This window comes from Tribolium castaneum, chromosome 1, assembly GCF_031307605.1.
Source record: "Tribolium castaneum strain GA2 chromosome 1, icTriCast1.1, whole genome shotgun sequence".
In the NCBI taxonomy this organism is placed as follows: Eukaryota; Metazoa; Arthropoda; class Insecta; order Coleoptera; family Tenebrionidae; genus Tribolium; species Tribolium castaneum.
In genome coordinates this window covers 25055238-25071965 of record NC_087394.1, presented here as the reverse complement: position 1 = coordinate 25071965, position 16728 = coordinate 25055238, and the positions used below count along the sequence as shown (strand labels likewise).

Sequence of the window (16728 nt, the reverse complement as noted above, 5' to 3'; positions counted from 1 at the left end):
CGAATATTGTGGGTTACCTGCTTTTACCAATTTTTGCCTTGAGCTTCTTGCGTTTCTGTGATCCTGATCCGAACATAATTTTAAGATTTTGCAATTTTTAGTCCGGAATGTCTCTACATTTCTGTGATCCTGTTAGTTTCGGAAGAATTTTAGCAAAATGTGAATCTGAAAATGGTATTAGGATCACATGAACGCAAAGAGGTCTTTAAATTTTTATACGCAACCAGCAATACTTCGACAAATATTATAGGTTGCCTACCCTTTAGCAGTAATAATGGTGGTATGTTTTATCAAACCAACAATTTTAAAAAATAAAAAGCCAATTAAACATTTAAATTTAATTTTTAATATCAAAAAACCTGTTAGGTACATAAATAAATACTATATGTGTATATTACAACATTATACAATACGAGGACGTATCAACTTATCACATTCAGCAATTTCCTACGAAAGATTATACTAAACGAGTTATTTATACTTATTTACATAAATTTGTTAAAAAATAAAAAATTTCATTCCACATAGTTGTATCTACATTGGAGAAAAAATAAGAAAAGACAGTCACGTGATTCAGACAAATAAACATCGACCACAAACAAACAATATCTTTCCAAATTGCTGCAACAGTCGAGGTTTTGACATCAAATACAACTTTGTACGATTCAAATATTGTATCCACCCTAATCACTTCATTTAATACACTTCGATTGTGCGTTGATTAATTATCACCACTAAAAATCAATGACTAATTTTTAAGACACGATAACACAGAGGTAGGGTTACGGTAACAAATTGAGCGAATTGTTCATTTTTTGTCTTTGGTTTCTTCGCACTAATTAACTTATTTCGTTTGTCCATTGGAATCCGACGGCGTATACAACATATTTGGTTGATGCTGAGGTATTGGTAGAGATATGCTTACAGGTACTATAAGAGACGGCGAGCCCACAGCACTTGACTGAATCCCCGGAATTGTCGTGGTCGTACTACTCACTGTTCCCGAATTCGAGCCTTGATACGCTATGGACACCTGAGGAGAGTACTGCAAAGAAATTACTTCTAAATCAGTAGTTATCTTTTATACAAAACCATAAAAAACAATTTTGACGACTCAAAATAATCCAAAATTAAGGCAAAACATGATTTTTGCATGAATTTATTTATTATCTATAATACGAATGCGAAAACATAAGCTTAAGGTTCGAGGGCTGTCGTTATGCAACGAGCATATGCGAGTACTTTACCGGATAACTTTAATACGCGTTGGAACATTTTAATTTAAAACATTTTTGAAACTTCCCTCATCGCTTAAAATAAAAACAGTTTTTATTAAACAATTCTGCGATTTCCGGAACGCGTTAAACAACACATAAACAATTCTTTAAAAAAATTAAGTCTAGCCGAAACAAGCCAAAATACAGTTCACTTCAAAGCATATTTTTCTATAAATTGAACTAATTTTATTATAAATCAAAAGCAATTTTTGAAAAAAATGGGTTTGGGCGAACGAAATATGATCCCAAAAAGACAAAACTTTAAGAAACTGTTTCGACAATAAAATCTCTTAAAAAGATACATTTTTTATTCAAGAAACCAACCGATATTTGGCAAATTTAACAAAAAAAACGACATTAATAAAAAACAAATTACTTACTATTTTACATTTTTATCAACCTTATTTAAAAAATAATAATTCGGTAAAATGCAACGTTGGCATTTTTTATACTTTTGAAACAGTTTTCTACCCTTGCAGTTAAAAAACTACGCGACTTATTATTCTGAGTTGAACGAAACAATGTTTAACATAATAAAGCTGTAGAAAAAAATTGTAATTACATTTTGCACGGGTTGATTTTGGGGTAGAAGGCCCAACCTGGCCATCAAAAGCTGCTCAGACACCCTCCTCAACTCTGCCTGTTGTTGGCCGATGATTGCTTGGAGTTCGGCGTGTTTTCGCTGGAGGTCGATCTGCATCTGGGTCTGTGCCGGAGTCAGCATGACGTTATCCAGAGGCTGAATCGGGGAAAACCCCGAAATGACGGGTTGCATAGGGATGGCGGCTACGTATTGAGGTGGTTCCAGAAACTGGTGGTTGGAGGGTTGGATCTGGTTTTGGGGCTGGAGGGGTTGGGGTTGCTGCGGTTGGAGCATTTGAGGCGGCGGCTTCGGCTGGTTGGATTCCGATTTCTGCAAAAAATGCATGTTGTAAAGATTGTTGTTTATTGTTATTGCAATAAATTTAAAGCAGGTGTGTGCACATCTAAAATAATAAATTATGCATCTTGGTTATTATTATTGATGTAATAATTGCGGCAACAGCAGCGGGAGGTGGATAAATACCGGTATTCATTATATCCAGAAAATAAAAATCACTTTAATGTCTTACATTCACAATACCAACCTTGTAAGCCTGTACAAAGCAGGTTTCAATTTATAGTCTATTTATCAAATCCGTTATTTGACTTTCCCTCAGTGAATTACCCATTCTGCAAGGTCTTCCAACTGAATATTTTTCCTCAATATTTTATTTCATAAAAGAAAAAGCCAAAGATGGATAAATAAGTATCAAAAAATAATTTTTTTCTATTTATGTCTTGCATCATAGCTGAAATTCAATTTATAAATTGGTCTTTGCAACAAATAGTCTCATTTATCCAAAACAAAATAATAACAATCGCTAAAGTTATTACAATAATGTTCATCCGAGTAATGAGTCTGAAAACATTAAAAAATTAAAAACGTCATCTGATTTTTGGTTTCTGCAATATTAAAAAAATTAAAACACTTGATCGAAACACGTCAGATAATTCGCTAACCAATTGTCATAGGGTCCTCCGCCCATAGTTTCTAAATTTTTTAAAATAAAAAAGTATTTCAATTATTGACAGAACTTTTCTTAAATAAAAAATGTGAAAAATAAGTATCTACGATAAAAAACAATTTTTGCAAAATTGAACAAAAATTGTTTGTATTTTTCGAGAACTCCAGGAATCACAAAATAATTTAAATAACGTCAAACTTTTAATCTCGCGATTTGTTTTTAACAAAAAAACGTAATTAAATTAATTAAGAATTAATTAAAATGATTAAAAATTAAATTTCTGTCGTCCTTGGAGGCCATAAAATAAATAACAGTGTGGAAAAAGTCCTTGATTCAAATCAAAAAAATTTCATTTCCATTTTTTTCCAAATTTTCAAAAAACATTAGACTGCAAATAAATCACCAGATAATTCGAAAACTATTTATTAGGGCCTTTTGCTCCAATAAAATTTAACACGTTTATTAATCACACATTTAATTGCGACTTAATTACGCTTCTTCGATTTTTCTTAGATGAGTACGAGCAAGTTAAAAAAAAATCTCTCACAAGAATACAAAGAACACCCACTGTTATTTTATAATTTCGATTTTATAATTTCCAATATATTAAACTGTATTTTTTTTAATTAAAAGAATTTCGATAATTATTACATTTTTTTTTGTTTATGACAAATACAAGGAATAAAATAAATCTCTTTATAAATCGACTGAAAATCGTTTAAGCCTTTTTTAGGTCAGTAGAACCAGAAATCCACACAAAAAAATAAAAAAACTTCGTTTAAAACAATTTGCAACTTTCAGTTTCTCAATTTTTTCAAAATATTAAAAAAAAACATTAATTAATTAATTAAAAACATCAATTAATTTCAAAACCCCTTATCGTCTTCTCATAGAGCTTTTAACTAATTACATAGTTTTCCGTCGGTGGTTTATAGTTTATAACATGTGAAAAATTATTCCGTTTTTTTTATCATAAAATTAGCTTTTTTCAAAATCGACTGTGGACCGTTCTATGCAATTTTCTGGGTCCCCAGAACCCAAAACGTCGTTTAATTTTCTAAGATTCAATTTCGAACAATTCAAGAACAAAATCTTTAATTATTTTGAAATTTCCCTAACAATTTTTACACAAGTAAGAAGAAATTTATTCTCTCTCTCTCTATCTCTTACAATGTAGCAAAGAACAAAATTTAAGTCAATTTTATAATTCCAAATTATTTAAACTCAAAAGACCCACATAATTTGGTGAAATTTTACGTTTCTTGGTCTTGTTTTTTTTGTTTTTTTCTCTCAAAAGATGTATTGTAGCAACGTTTTCTTTGTACCTCATAAAGTTTTACAACAGATAATAGTGTTTAAGATAAACAACCCTTAAGTGCCAATAATTAAAAAAAAAACTTTAAAAAAGTCACCTACCACCGAGAACTGTGTCATCACCGATTGCCTCGACGTGGGGGAATCCGCCGACATGGAGGTGCACTCCGACGCCGTCCCCTGCCGTATATTACTCTTGGTGTTTTTGGGCCATGGCGTCCCCGGGGAAGTCCCCGATGTCGTAACTCCCGTCTCCTCCTTCCGATTCTGTTTCATAACATCAACATAACTGCAAAGCTTCATTAGCTCATCACCTCGAAATTATCCAACCTTTCCTACCTTACGACACGATGCGTGCAAACGATAAACTCCGGTTTGGAATTCCACTGATGATAGGTTATGTAATATCTGGTCTGCAACCAAATCCATTGTTGGCCTTTTGTAAGAAATCTATAAAAACAAGAAGTACCCTCGCCCTTTTGCATGAGGGCTTTGTGACCGATTATAATATTGTCCAAGTCGTCGACGTGGTAGTAATCGTAACCGGAAGTGCCTAAAAGCTCGAACGGGAGGTAGCCGATGATGGGGGGAGCGCGATGGTCCAGAAAAAGGAATTTCCATTCAAGGCTATGGCGGGAGGTAAACTCGCTTTTGCTGGAGTCGACCAAGGGCATTTCGCGGATCAAGCGAGGAGTCTTGATCTTCCCAGTACCCACAAACACCAATCTGTAAAAAAAATTGCAAAAAAAGTGGAAAACTCGAGGAAAAACATTACCTAGTGTCTGCCTCCCCCGAGTAGCCACTATACCGATTTTCGCTCTGAACCATATCTTCGTCAGATCCTGTAAAAACTGCAGTTGAAAAATTTACAGTAGAAAAGGTAGAAAGGAGTATGTTTGAACATGGAATATTGTCTTTGTCAATTGTTAATTGAGGAGAATAAGGATACACATTGACCAAAATCTATTTTATTATAATTAAACGATTTCGTGTTTTATTTAAAAAAAAAAACATCAGTAAGATTTTTTTTAGTTTTATGTTTCATTTATTCTTTTTAGTTTTATTGAGTAGAATGGACAAAAAAATTATCTCTAAAAACAAGTAAATTTATTAAACTTTTGTTCCAAAAATGAAAATACAGAATTGAATTAACCCTTAATGTTGCGGCAAAGTCCAAGACGTGCATTTGCTCCTTGTTTACGTATTCCTAATTTTTTAATATGTTGAAGAAACATACAGGATGTTGCTAACTCTGGCTGGAAAATTGCGAAATTAATGTTATTTTAACTTATTTACCGCTTAAACCTTATTTGGAAAAATCATGTCAAAACTTTATTTCATTGTTTCACTCGATTTAGCTCCTTTTTGAACGAAATTTCTTCAAAAGTAAGCCAGAAATCTATAAATTTTCGTGTATAAAATGTGTTGTTTTTATATTTTTCAAAACACATTTAAAGTTATATTCTCAATTTCTTCTGAAAAACAGGGAAAAATCACTAAATCTAATCGAATAAAACATTATTTTTACGTTGTGAATGTTTTAATACGGATTACGGCCAGTAAAGGAATTATCTATGAAAATTTTGTAAAAAACAAACCGAAATTTTATCAAGTTAAACAAAAAAATAGTGAGAATTTTTGTTTTTCGAATTTTTGTAATAAAAACTTGTTTTTTTTTACAAAAATTTTGCAAAAAGTACTTGGTGAAACTTAGATGAGTTGAACCAGCTTTCAACTGGAGATTCATTTACTGTAGAAGAATTTTTTCCAACAATAAATTTGAGACAAAAGTATAACGTTATTTCTACCTTTGAGAATTTAATCTTGTTTTAGAGTTAAATCCCCAGTTTTTTTCCAGAGATTTCGCTAGGAGAAACCGAAGAATCATGAATTTAAATCCAAAATTATCATTTTTTTTTGTCATTTTTGAGCACATTTTTCAGACAGAAACGCAGTAATTATTTCATCCTATTATGCTAAGTGGGTGTTATTTATTTAAGCTTTCTTTAAGTCTCATTGAAGTAAAAAATAAGTTTTTTTCGAAAATTGTACCTTAATTGCATGAAAAATCACTGAATTAAATCGACATTGACTACTTTATTATTATTTTTTTGAGTATATAAATATTTGTTTATTTACTTTGCAAGGAATTGCCAAAACATACCTACAAACCACAAAATTTATTATTATTTTTTTTGGTAAATAAATATTTGTTTATTTACTTTGCAAGAAATTGCCAAAACATCCCTACAAATCACAAAATAAATAGAAACTGATGTTATAATTTCTCTCGATTTATCTTGTTTTTGAACGAAATTTCGTTAAAATAAGCCGAAAAACCACAACATTTGGTCGAAAATCATAACCTGTTCTTGAGTTAAAATTTTATGTGAAAAATGTCGCTAAAACAAACCAAATTAAGTCAAAAAATACATTATTTTTGCGTCTTTTTCGAGTAGACCATAAACCGTCGTCCTAATAGATTTTTTCTATCGAAAAATTTCGTTAAAACTGGCTAAAAACTCACTAAATTTGATCGAAATTGATATTGACTTTATGTTATTACAGTCAATCTAGTTTGTTAATAACCCTGGAACACATTTATTTTGTCAAAAAAACGCCTCAAAATCACAAAAATAAAATGAAACTGATGTTACTTTGCCTGTTTCACTGGATTTTTTAAACGAACTGCCCTCAAGAATAAATTGAAGAATGACAAAATTTGGTGGAAAAAAGTTATTCGTACTTTCTTCAAGCTTGTAAACACGTATTTGAGTTTCTCCAAAATACTTTTTGTAGATAAAATTCTTCTTTATTCACTTATACATACCACAAATACGTAAATATTTTCAGTTTTTGGGTTTTATTAGCATGTTTTTAATGCAGAAACATATTTTGCAAAAAATGTTATCAATAAGACCAAAAATTGTCGAAGAATTTAATTAATCTTCAATTTTGTTAATTAATTATTCTAAATAAAATATAAAAATACACATGCATAGAGAAAGTTTTCAGATTAATCTTTACTTTTTGTCTTAGATTTTATGATTATATTATAAGATTTCGAATAGTTATGATATTATGAATAGTTAAAATAAAGTTATGTTTTCAGTTTATCTTCAGGCTATCTGGGTAAACATAAACTCTACAAAAATCTGAACAAAAAAGACAAAAGCGAAAATTTACGCAGAATTATAATCATAATGTTTTGAAAACTGACAATAATTTTTGGTAACTTTTTTGAAAGGAGCTCAAAGTTTTCAATTTCTTCACTTCTGGTCCAAAAATGTCACATCTTCGCCTCCCCTACTATATCGCCTTTTTGCTAATAATTAATAATTATGTTTGATTTTTTCACCCTCAGAACTTGCAAATACTTTTAGCGACACCCAATTTATCTGTTTTTCTTATTATTTTTTTAAAAAACATTTTCCAAAATAAGTCTGAAACTGAGACTGTTAATATTTTAAAACCTTTGATTGCGAAGAATATGTCAGTGGAGAAAAAGTGAGCATAAATAATACATATTTGCAATTTCCGTATTGAACAACCTTGCTTGTTGCTTCTCGTCCAGTCGAGTCACGCTCACGTGCATTACATAATTTATATTCACGTGAAAAGCGAGACAATGACATCATTTGAATCGACTTACTGAAATATCCTACAAAATGCACAAGTTCAAAGGAGGGATTCTGTTTGGAGTCAGGATCTCCACGTCGCAAATGACACGAGAAGGAAACTTGACCCTGGTCTTCGGACGGAGTGAGTAAAATATTGTAGAGGTGACTGTGTTCTTCTTCATTTGCCATTTCATATATTGTCATATTCAGGACTTGATTCTGGAAGCACAATTTGTAACTTCTTGTAAAAAGTTGAAAAAAAAGAAGTACCGGTAAATGTCCCAAAAGCGAGGTAATACTTTCCGAAGCATAAAAAATTTGACCCGAAGCCGAAAACACCATAATAAAGCCATCCACAGCTTCGAGGATTAAATGAGTGAATTCTTCGTTTGTGAGAAACGTCGGTTTCCAGTCTTCTTGAATTTCGTTAACACGGGATCGTACTGCTATTTCTACAAAGCTTGCATTTATTAAATCGTTAAAATTGTGACAATAATTACCGTTATGATTTTTTAAAAAAGCTATCGTTGATTTAAGGACAGTAGATTTGTCCATTTTTCGACTTCCGGTTGCTACCATCGAGCTTAACTCATTCACTAGTAAATTAAATTGGTCTCGTCTTTTTTTCTCACTCAAGTTTCGAGATTTCCTAATTAACGCCATTTTAGTATTTATTTGTCAAAGTGGAGAGTTTATTTTACCGTTTTGAGTCCTTATCGTCGGAGTCATCGTCCATCGTATCCCTGAAAGAACATCGAAAAATAAAATTTCGAGATTTGAGATTTTCATTAAAATAAGAAGGAAGTCATAAAAATAAGTAATTTTTACTGTTAAGCGTGTGAGCCGAAGAAAGTGTTTGATGTAATTAATAAATAATGCGAGATTACGTAATTTCTGATTTAATAATTGAAGTAACCGCACCTCGATTATTCTAAATATGTAATTTAAAAGTGTTACTACCGTTACGATCTATGCCGTAACCCTGAAATATCTAACATTTCTTGAGAAAAATGTGACACTACCTCCACTGTCATTGACATCGCTACAACTTTCTATGAGGTTCCGTTATTGCTTTGAAAATTATGCATTATGGAATCAAATGTTAGAAAAATAAAATGATTTGAATTTCAATCAGATGAAGCAATTTCTTACTATTTCCTTCACTTAACCCAGCTAAAATACGCTTCAAAGTACTTAAAAATAATTTTAATATTGTTGGCAAACAAATAATTAAAAAGGAAATATCTTTATTGACAATTACACCCAGGTCATGTGCTCGTCATATTATTGATATGAATCAGTTTTTCCTTCTTCAAAATGTTTTTTTTTCGTAATTTCTTCGTATTCTTCAATTCTGAAATTGGGACGGTCAGAACCAATGAGGTGTAAGTGCATTTTTGGTAAAAATCAAAAATCACATTCCAAAAGCACTGTTTTATGTGATGAAAAGAAGATGTATCTGAACATGAAATCTGCTTCAGTTGCAACTTTTAGTTGCTGAAAAAAAATCCTTACAGAATACTTCAATTTGCCTGAAGGCAAAGGATGTATGTGTATTTGTATTTCTTAGCCACTAAGCAGTATATTGTTTTTAAATACTTTTAAATAATATGTAAATTTAAGTAAGTTATGTAAGTATTTACGTAAATTATTATTATTACAGACCCTTACGAGAACAAATTGTCTGCGTCCATATTTGAAACCAGTAGTGAACATAAGACCGAGTTATATAAAAAATTAATCGCCTTTAATCCTGATTTAAATCCATAGCGCCGATTGTTGCAACTGTTGTTGTTATAGGTTTAAATAAAGATTAAAGGCGATTAATTTTTTATACAACGGCCTAAGAGTGATAAGCAGGTGTTAATGAAAAATAACTGTGTACGTTTAGAAAAAAATGTACGTTTCATATTTGGAGGCAAAAGGGTGTAACTATTCTCTTGATTTAAGCCCTCTAGTTTGAAAGTTAGTAACTCAAAAGTAATAAAATCATTAAAAATAATCATTAAAATATACTAGAAAGCAACACTAATTACTTAATTACCTTTTAAATGACCGTCATTTTTGTATAGATCTTGAACTTTAAACCTGTTTTTCGCAAAATCACAAAACAGGCACCTACACCCATATGCTTCTGACTGCTTATTTATCATATTTTCCTATTTATTTTTATTCAGTGATACTTTGATAAAAAATCTTTGTGGCCCGGATTCACCAACTTTACACTCAACCTTGTTAAATAAATAACTAATCTTATCCCACTTTTTACTAAAGTTGCTTTAGCTTTGATTTTTTTAATCCCAAAAATGTTTAAATCCAATTACACTAAAAACAGATATTTTTCAAAAATAAATAAAATACAACAAATCAGAGCAAAAACAATGATTTTATTTCAACAAGATAGAATGTAAGAAAAAACGAATCAAAATAAAAAGTTGCTTTTTGACAATATCTACTTTACTATATCCCATTTCAATTCATAGTTCATGCGCAACAGCGCATTTAAATTTTTTGGAGTGAATTTTTTGCTGTTGCAAAATTCTACTATGAACTGAAACGGGATATAATGTACTAACGTACATAATTTTTTCTGTACAAATTTTGCAACAGGGCATATTTTGAATGAAATGAAGCACAAATTGAGAGTTTCTGGTGGGTCTTAGCTTAAAACGTGTCGCTGGGATTTAGTTAATCCATCAAATATATTTATATGAAAAATCTAATTTAATGAAAAATTATATGTTTAAGGCCCAGTTTCTGGAAACATATTTAACGGAGAGATAAAGTTAAACCTCAGTTAAAACATAGTAACGCCAATCAGATACGCACTACCAAAACAACTAACTGAGAAATAATTTTTAATTAAAGTTTCATCGAACCCGAAACCGAGCCTAAGTAACATTGTTGCTTTGTTTTTCTTCAATATTTCTTTTACAAAACTCTTTTAACTATTTTTCAGTTTTGATTTCTATTTATTTTTCTCATTATTTAGTGATAAGAATTTGTGTGAAAGGTATAAAATTATTTATTTTTAGGAGGTGTAAACATTTTTTTTGATTGACTCTTTTGTGACTAAAGTTACTTTTTTGATTTTCTAATCTAAACTCAAATATGTTTTCATACTAAAAGCTGTTTAGTAGTAAATAAAACACACTTTAACTATAAAAAATTAATTGTGAAATAATCAAGTACGTACATACATACAAATTTATACCAAATTGGTAGAAATACTTTTACTGTTGTTTTTTTATTTTTTCCCTATTGCCACAAATTAAGTAGAAATGCCATATAGCTTTAAGCATCACAAAAAACACATATTTTTCGATGACGAAGACAGCTTAACAGACATTTTTCACAATTAATTAATAACAATTCTGTTCTGTTTGTAAGAATGAAACCACTTTAACATAATTATAATTTTTGAGATAATTGTCGTGATAATAATTAATTTAATTGCACGCTCGCAATGCGCATTTTTTCACGCTTCAACCGAGCACAATTAATAATTTGCGGCGACAACAAATTCGCTATTGATTAATGTTTTCATGAAAAATATGCCAATGGCAATGTCAAAAGCATTGCATAAAATGACATTTCAGTTGAAAGCAAGCGTCCAGCAAAATACCGGTCCGAAACGTAAGGAAAATTTGATCGTCCCGTGCTGAAAACTTACTCCGATCGTCTCGAGCTTTTCTTAATACTGGACATTATTGATTATAATCCAATTTTAATTTATGTTTCCAGCACATGTAAAGCAGCAGAATCCCACTCATGGTTGCACTTTTTCGATTTCAGCACTGCACCGAACACATGACACATGATTTTTCAGCCACACATGTCCTGAAAAAACGGCTGAAAGTTTAAGCGCGATAATTAGCCGCCGATTTCGGGTCGGGAGATATAACGTGAGTCTGTTGAAGGCGAAACGCGATAAAAGATTCAAAGCGCACGCGTTGCGGAATTATCACGTCGTAATCAATCATGTCGTAATAGAAATACAGCCAATCAATTCGCGGAATGCGAATGCGGATTATATCATTGAAGTGGTTGCTACCCTTGGAAAGGTTACGTCAACCCACGATATAAGGGAAATTCTTGATTTTGGGCTTGTGAATGCACATTTCGAGAAAATTCCAAGTCACGCGACCGAGCTTTTTGTCCATTCATCAAATACTACGAGATCCAAATTCACTAAATAGTGTTTACAAGGTGATTTGTAAATTAGGGCACGTGTTGAATTTATTACGGATTTCTTCTGATCTCTCGAACTTCAGGGGTGCAAAAACTATGACTTACTAAACTTCTGGTTTCTAAATATTCAAACACTGTTTGTGAACTTTTTCTTTCAAATTTTATTAATACTTATATTATAATTGTAGGGCCATTTTTGAAACGCAAAATAACAGTTAATTTGAACACGTGCAAAATCCATTACAATGGCCTTTGATGAACCGATTTTTGTACAGAAGCGTAATTATCGCAAATTGCAAACATATGCTTATCAAATATCAGGAAAATCTTTGGACCGGCGGCAACTTTAGCAACTCACTACTTTACTAACTGTGAAAGTACTCAACCACTTTAAATAATCCTGTCAGGAGAGCTGGTGCCGAGGTGTCGGGGTCAGGTCATCAATTTTAGTTAAGACAACGTCTGAAAAATATAAAATGGGGGTGTGAGTAATCCAGTCCATCAGAGTGAGACGTCCACAATCGCAATTTGTGAACCAATAAATGTAACAGTCGTTAACCCAAAATAATTATGCAAATCTACCATCAATAAAATATGTAATTCGAATAGAATCGGTTGAGCTCTGTCCAAGGGGTTCAAAAGGTTAACAGTCGCAGTCCTGGTCAATAGGACTCCAGGAGCATAGGGAAAACCAGGCAAAGGGTTACCCCTTTGCTCATAGATACCATCCAGCCCGCTTGTCTCTGGATCAGCAGCAATCGAGAGACCACCTCGCGGTTCTGACGTGCAATAGGCAACGCTGCCTTGTCATCCACCACTTGTCTTAGGTTGTGCAATGAGTACCCCGGTAATATCCGTCCAGCGTCTACTTCGAGACCCGCAGGTCATTCAACACCAAGCGTGCAATGGATATTATGTTCATGGTACTCGCCTATGACCAACATAAAAAGGGGGCGGTTCCGGGCAGTGCAATGATCACCTTTTTGGCCAACCTGCTCAGCCGCTAATCAAACATAGCCCTAAGCGTGCAATGGAGGCCCTCTTCATAGTGCAGGTGGTGAACAAGTCCCTATAAACCTCATGGCCGCAGCCGTATCTCAGGGGCGGTTCCGGGCAGTGCAATGAACACCTTTTTGGCTAACCTGCTCAACTGCTAATCACACATAGCCCTGAGCGTGCAATGGAAGCCCTCTTCATAGTGCAGGTGGTGAACAAGTCCCTTAACCTCATAGCCGAAGCCGTCTCACGGACCAACGAGCAAGTGCAATGATCACCTTCCAGCGCTCTCCCCACGACCTATTCTGCAACCTAGACCTGGGGGTGCAATGAACGCGGCTGCCTAGTGATCCCCCGCGTCCACAAATAAACATAAACCAGACCTGGAGGCCTCGCGACGCCGCGACCCTCCAGCGTCCCCTGTTGGGTTAATCTCGGCGTGCAATGGGCATTTTCGAGCGCCGCCCTGCCTCAAGCTTAACCGTGGATTAATTAAGGATAGACAGACTAACAAAGTTTAGCTCGACATGTCGGGGCTCAACTCAATCTTATTCATAGTTCGTCAACTCTCAATTCAATATCATTCTCATCAAATATCACCAACTTTAGTATCAACCAATTAAATAAACTATCAACTGATGAATAGCGCATTGATTCAACTTCAGTTTGATATTGTACTCAATACTCACGCAGGTTTTTGATGAACGTTATCAATAATTATAAATATCAACACCGCAGCAATTAAAATAATGATTGAACGACTCACCCTACCGTTGATATGGTAATTATCATAAATCTCTACACCTTATTGGATTGAAAAACCTCACACACCAACAAACTGGGATTACTCAGTGATAACTCACCTTGATTCACTTAAGCAATTACTCTAACTTGGAACTGACTCTAGCTCACACTACCCCTCTAAAGTGTGGGTGAAAACTAAAAACTCATATGCAAAATTGCATATTCGAAGGCGTCTTTCTCACGGTCGACTTGGGGTGGTCTGCTTGTCACCCTGACTAGCTAATAAATTAGGCTCAAGTGTTTATGTTTCTCGAAATAAAAGTCTCGGGGTCTTTTCGGAACTTTACTGACTAATTACCCTAATTATCTACATGCTAATCTATGACGAAGAGTAAAAAAAAAAAACAAACTACCATTAAATTAAAAATATAAAATTAAAAAAATTATGACCGCTCGGACTTCATCCTACATAATGTATTATTGTCTTCTAATATCTATCCATAAATAGGTAAATATGTTGAATTACTAAGTTATTGCATAAAAATGGCATTACAAACAATGTACCGAAAAAGATATCAATTTAAATAAACATTTAACTTTTTCCTTACTTATTTATTTAAATATCCATCTCTCACAAAAATGAATCATGGGATAAGAAAGCTGTTTTATAGAGTTTTAGATTCCTCAAGTTTTCATCTTTTCCTGCATCAGTTTATTCGTTTTCAAGATACTTCTAATCTATTTTTTTTGGATTTGCATCTTATCTTTAATTGATAAACTTAACCATTTCCGAATATTTTAAAGTCGTATTTGAGTAAGATGTAAAAGATTATTTCTGGACCAGGACAAATGGCGTCTTAAAAATTAAGGTTGAATCTTACAAATTTAGAATTCAGCTGTTTTCCCAAAAGTCAACAACCGAAAAAGGCCTAAAGCCCGCCAAAAAGTATTAACTTTTATTCACTTCAAAAGTACCTGAATATCTGCAGACTACCAAAAATTGGGCACATAAAAAACAGAGTCCTGCAAATTTAGAAGTAAACATCCCAAAAAGATCTAAAAAACTTACAAAATGCCTTGTTTTTAATTGCCCCAAAATATTTTTTTATTTCTGGACCAAGCCATTTGGCAAAAAAAACAACACCAAATCAAGGAGGGTTGGTACCAGGAAATTTGCCGTCGTAAAAATAGTGTAGAATCTTACAAATTTAGCTGTTTCCTCAAAAGTAAACAATCGAAAAAGACCTAAAATCAAATATTTTTATGCGCCCCAAAAATACTTAAAAATCTATACACCACCAGAAAATGGGCACATTAGAAAACCGCTGAAAATCATCCAAAATCAAACATAACCCCTTTCAAAACACCCAAAAAAATCTTACAAAATCAGGTGGTTTTAGACATTCCAAAATAGTTTTTTATTTCAGGACCAAGTCAATTCCCACATGCAAAAATCATTGAAAAAGACCAAAAATCTTGTTGAATTTTAAGAGGTTTTCGACACCTCAAAATGGATTTTTATTTCTAGACCAGAATGTTAGGTATCCCAAAATCGTTTTCATTGATGGATCAGGATAATAACTAGTACAATAAAAAAATATCAAACGTTTTGTTAAGATAGGTTTAAAATTAGATTAAAAATATTGGCCCGAATTATTATCTCATCATTAAGGATGTGATTAGCTAAATACGCTATTAAACTAAACATAAAACGATATAGATTTATGTAAATCTAATGCTGTAGAAAGAGATGCAAACGTTGCCATGGAAGTTAGAGACGTTATTAAATTTAATAATGGGATAAGAATTCGGACCATTGTTAAACAAAAAATTAAAGGAATTAAAACTACAGACTGATCCAGAAATACTGAGTCTGTTGGCAACACTGGGCTTAATTTTTTAAGGATACCAATGGAGTACGCTTCCAGTTAATAACAATTTAACATTTTTGTGGGGTTGTACGTCAAATAATTGTCAAGAAAAATGGAATTCGGTTGCAATGTTACAAATTACGAGCACAAATACTTTCAAATCAGTATTTCTGGATCAGTCTGTATATATTTTTGACCCAGTTTATCTTCGAATAAAATAAAAACTTCTTCAACTTACTGGGAACCTAGTTGTCTCAGGGCTATCTGGTGTGTTTAGAGAAAGAACGTGAATTTTCAGATCTACCTTCCAGTAAAAGTGTGCTTTTATTATTTTTATAATTTTATTGTTAATAAACAATGTGTTTCGGGACACTGAGCCTTTTTCTTGAAGTAAAACTCTTCTTGCTAATGATATCTACTCGTTGATAGCCTAACGTTATTTTAGCGACTAAAGTAATAACGTTCTCGATATTATTCGATTGATAATCAGATACAAAATAGCTTTTATAACAAAAATGGTTATTATTTCGATTCTCGTGAAATAGCGATATCGTTACAAGTTACAAAATAAGCCTGTTAGGTATATACACAATTCTTTTCAATTTGTGCTTTATTTTTCACTCCAAAAAATTCTAATGCGCTGCTGCAATTCGACAATGAACTGAAATGGGATATAGATGTTGAGATATAGGTAACTCATATGCTTTCCGCACTTTTAGAAAGCTCTGAAATGAAAATTCGAGCTGATGGCCAATTTTGGACGTCAGATTTCAAATATACATTAGAATGTATGTAGAATCAACGGTTAAATTTACGGCAACAGCCAAAAAAAGTGTAATTTTGTAAACCAGTGTAATTTATCCAAATCAGTTATTTGGTTTCAAGTAAGCAAAAACTCACTATAGTAAATTTTGCTGATAAAATTACTGACTGTATTTTAAAAGGTTTACTTGCGGGAGCTACATTTTTAGATGTCACTAATAAGGCGTTTGACTGTTTTTCCAGTCCTATACTGATTTGTCATTTGTATTTCTACAATTTACATCCAACAAGTTCCAAACTGATTTCGTCAATGTTTCAGAAAGATTCCGAAAAATTTTGAAGGACATAATGTGCCGAAAGTATCAGTTCTTGATCCTTTACTGTTTTTATTATAATGTTCCCATGC

At 32.6% G+C, this 16728-nt stretch overlaps 1 protein-coding gene across 2 annotated transcripts; it reads right to left on the bottom strand.

Moving 5' to 3' along the window:
* Positions 1-330: 330 nt before the first annotated feature.
* Positions 331-11706, bottom strand: Clk (Clock). 2 transcript variants are annotated; one of them, XM_008201279.3, is made up of 10 exons: positions 11432-11706; positions 8460-8501; positions 8259-8407; positions 8029-8210; positions 7791-7977; positions 4914-4980; positions 4478-4864; positions 4241-4427; positions 1840-2190; positions 331-1045 (listed from the first exon to the last, which is right to left on the bottom strand). In XM_008201279.3, the coding sequence occupies exons 1-10, from the start codon at positions 11464-11466 to the stop codon at positions 845-847; spliced, it is 1788 nt and encodes a 595-aa protein (XP_008199501.2). In that variant the 5' UTR covers positions 11467-11706; the 3' UTR covers positions 331-844.
* Positions 11707-16728: the final 5022 nt, after the last annotated feature.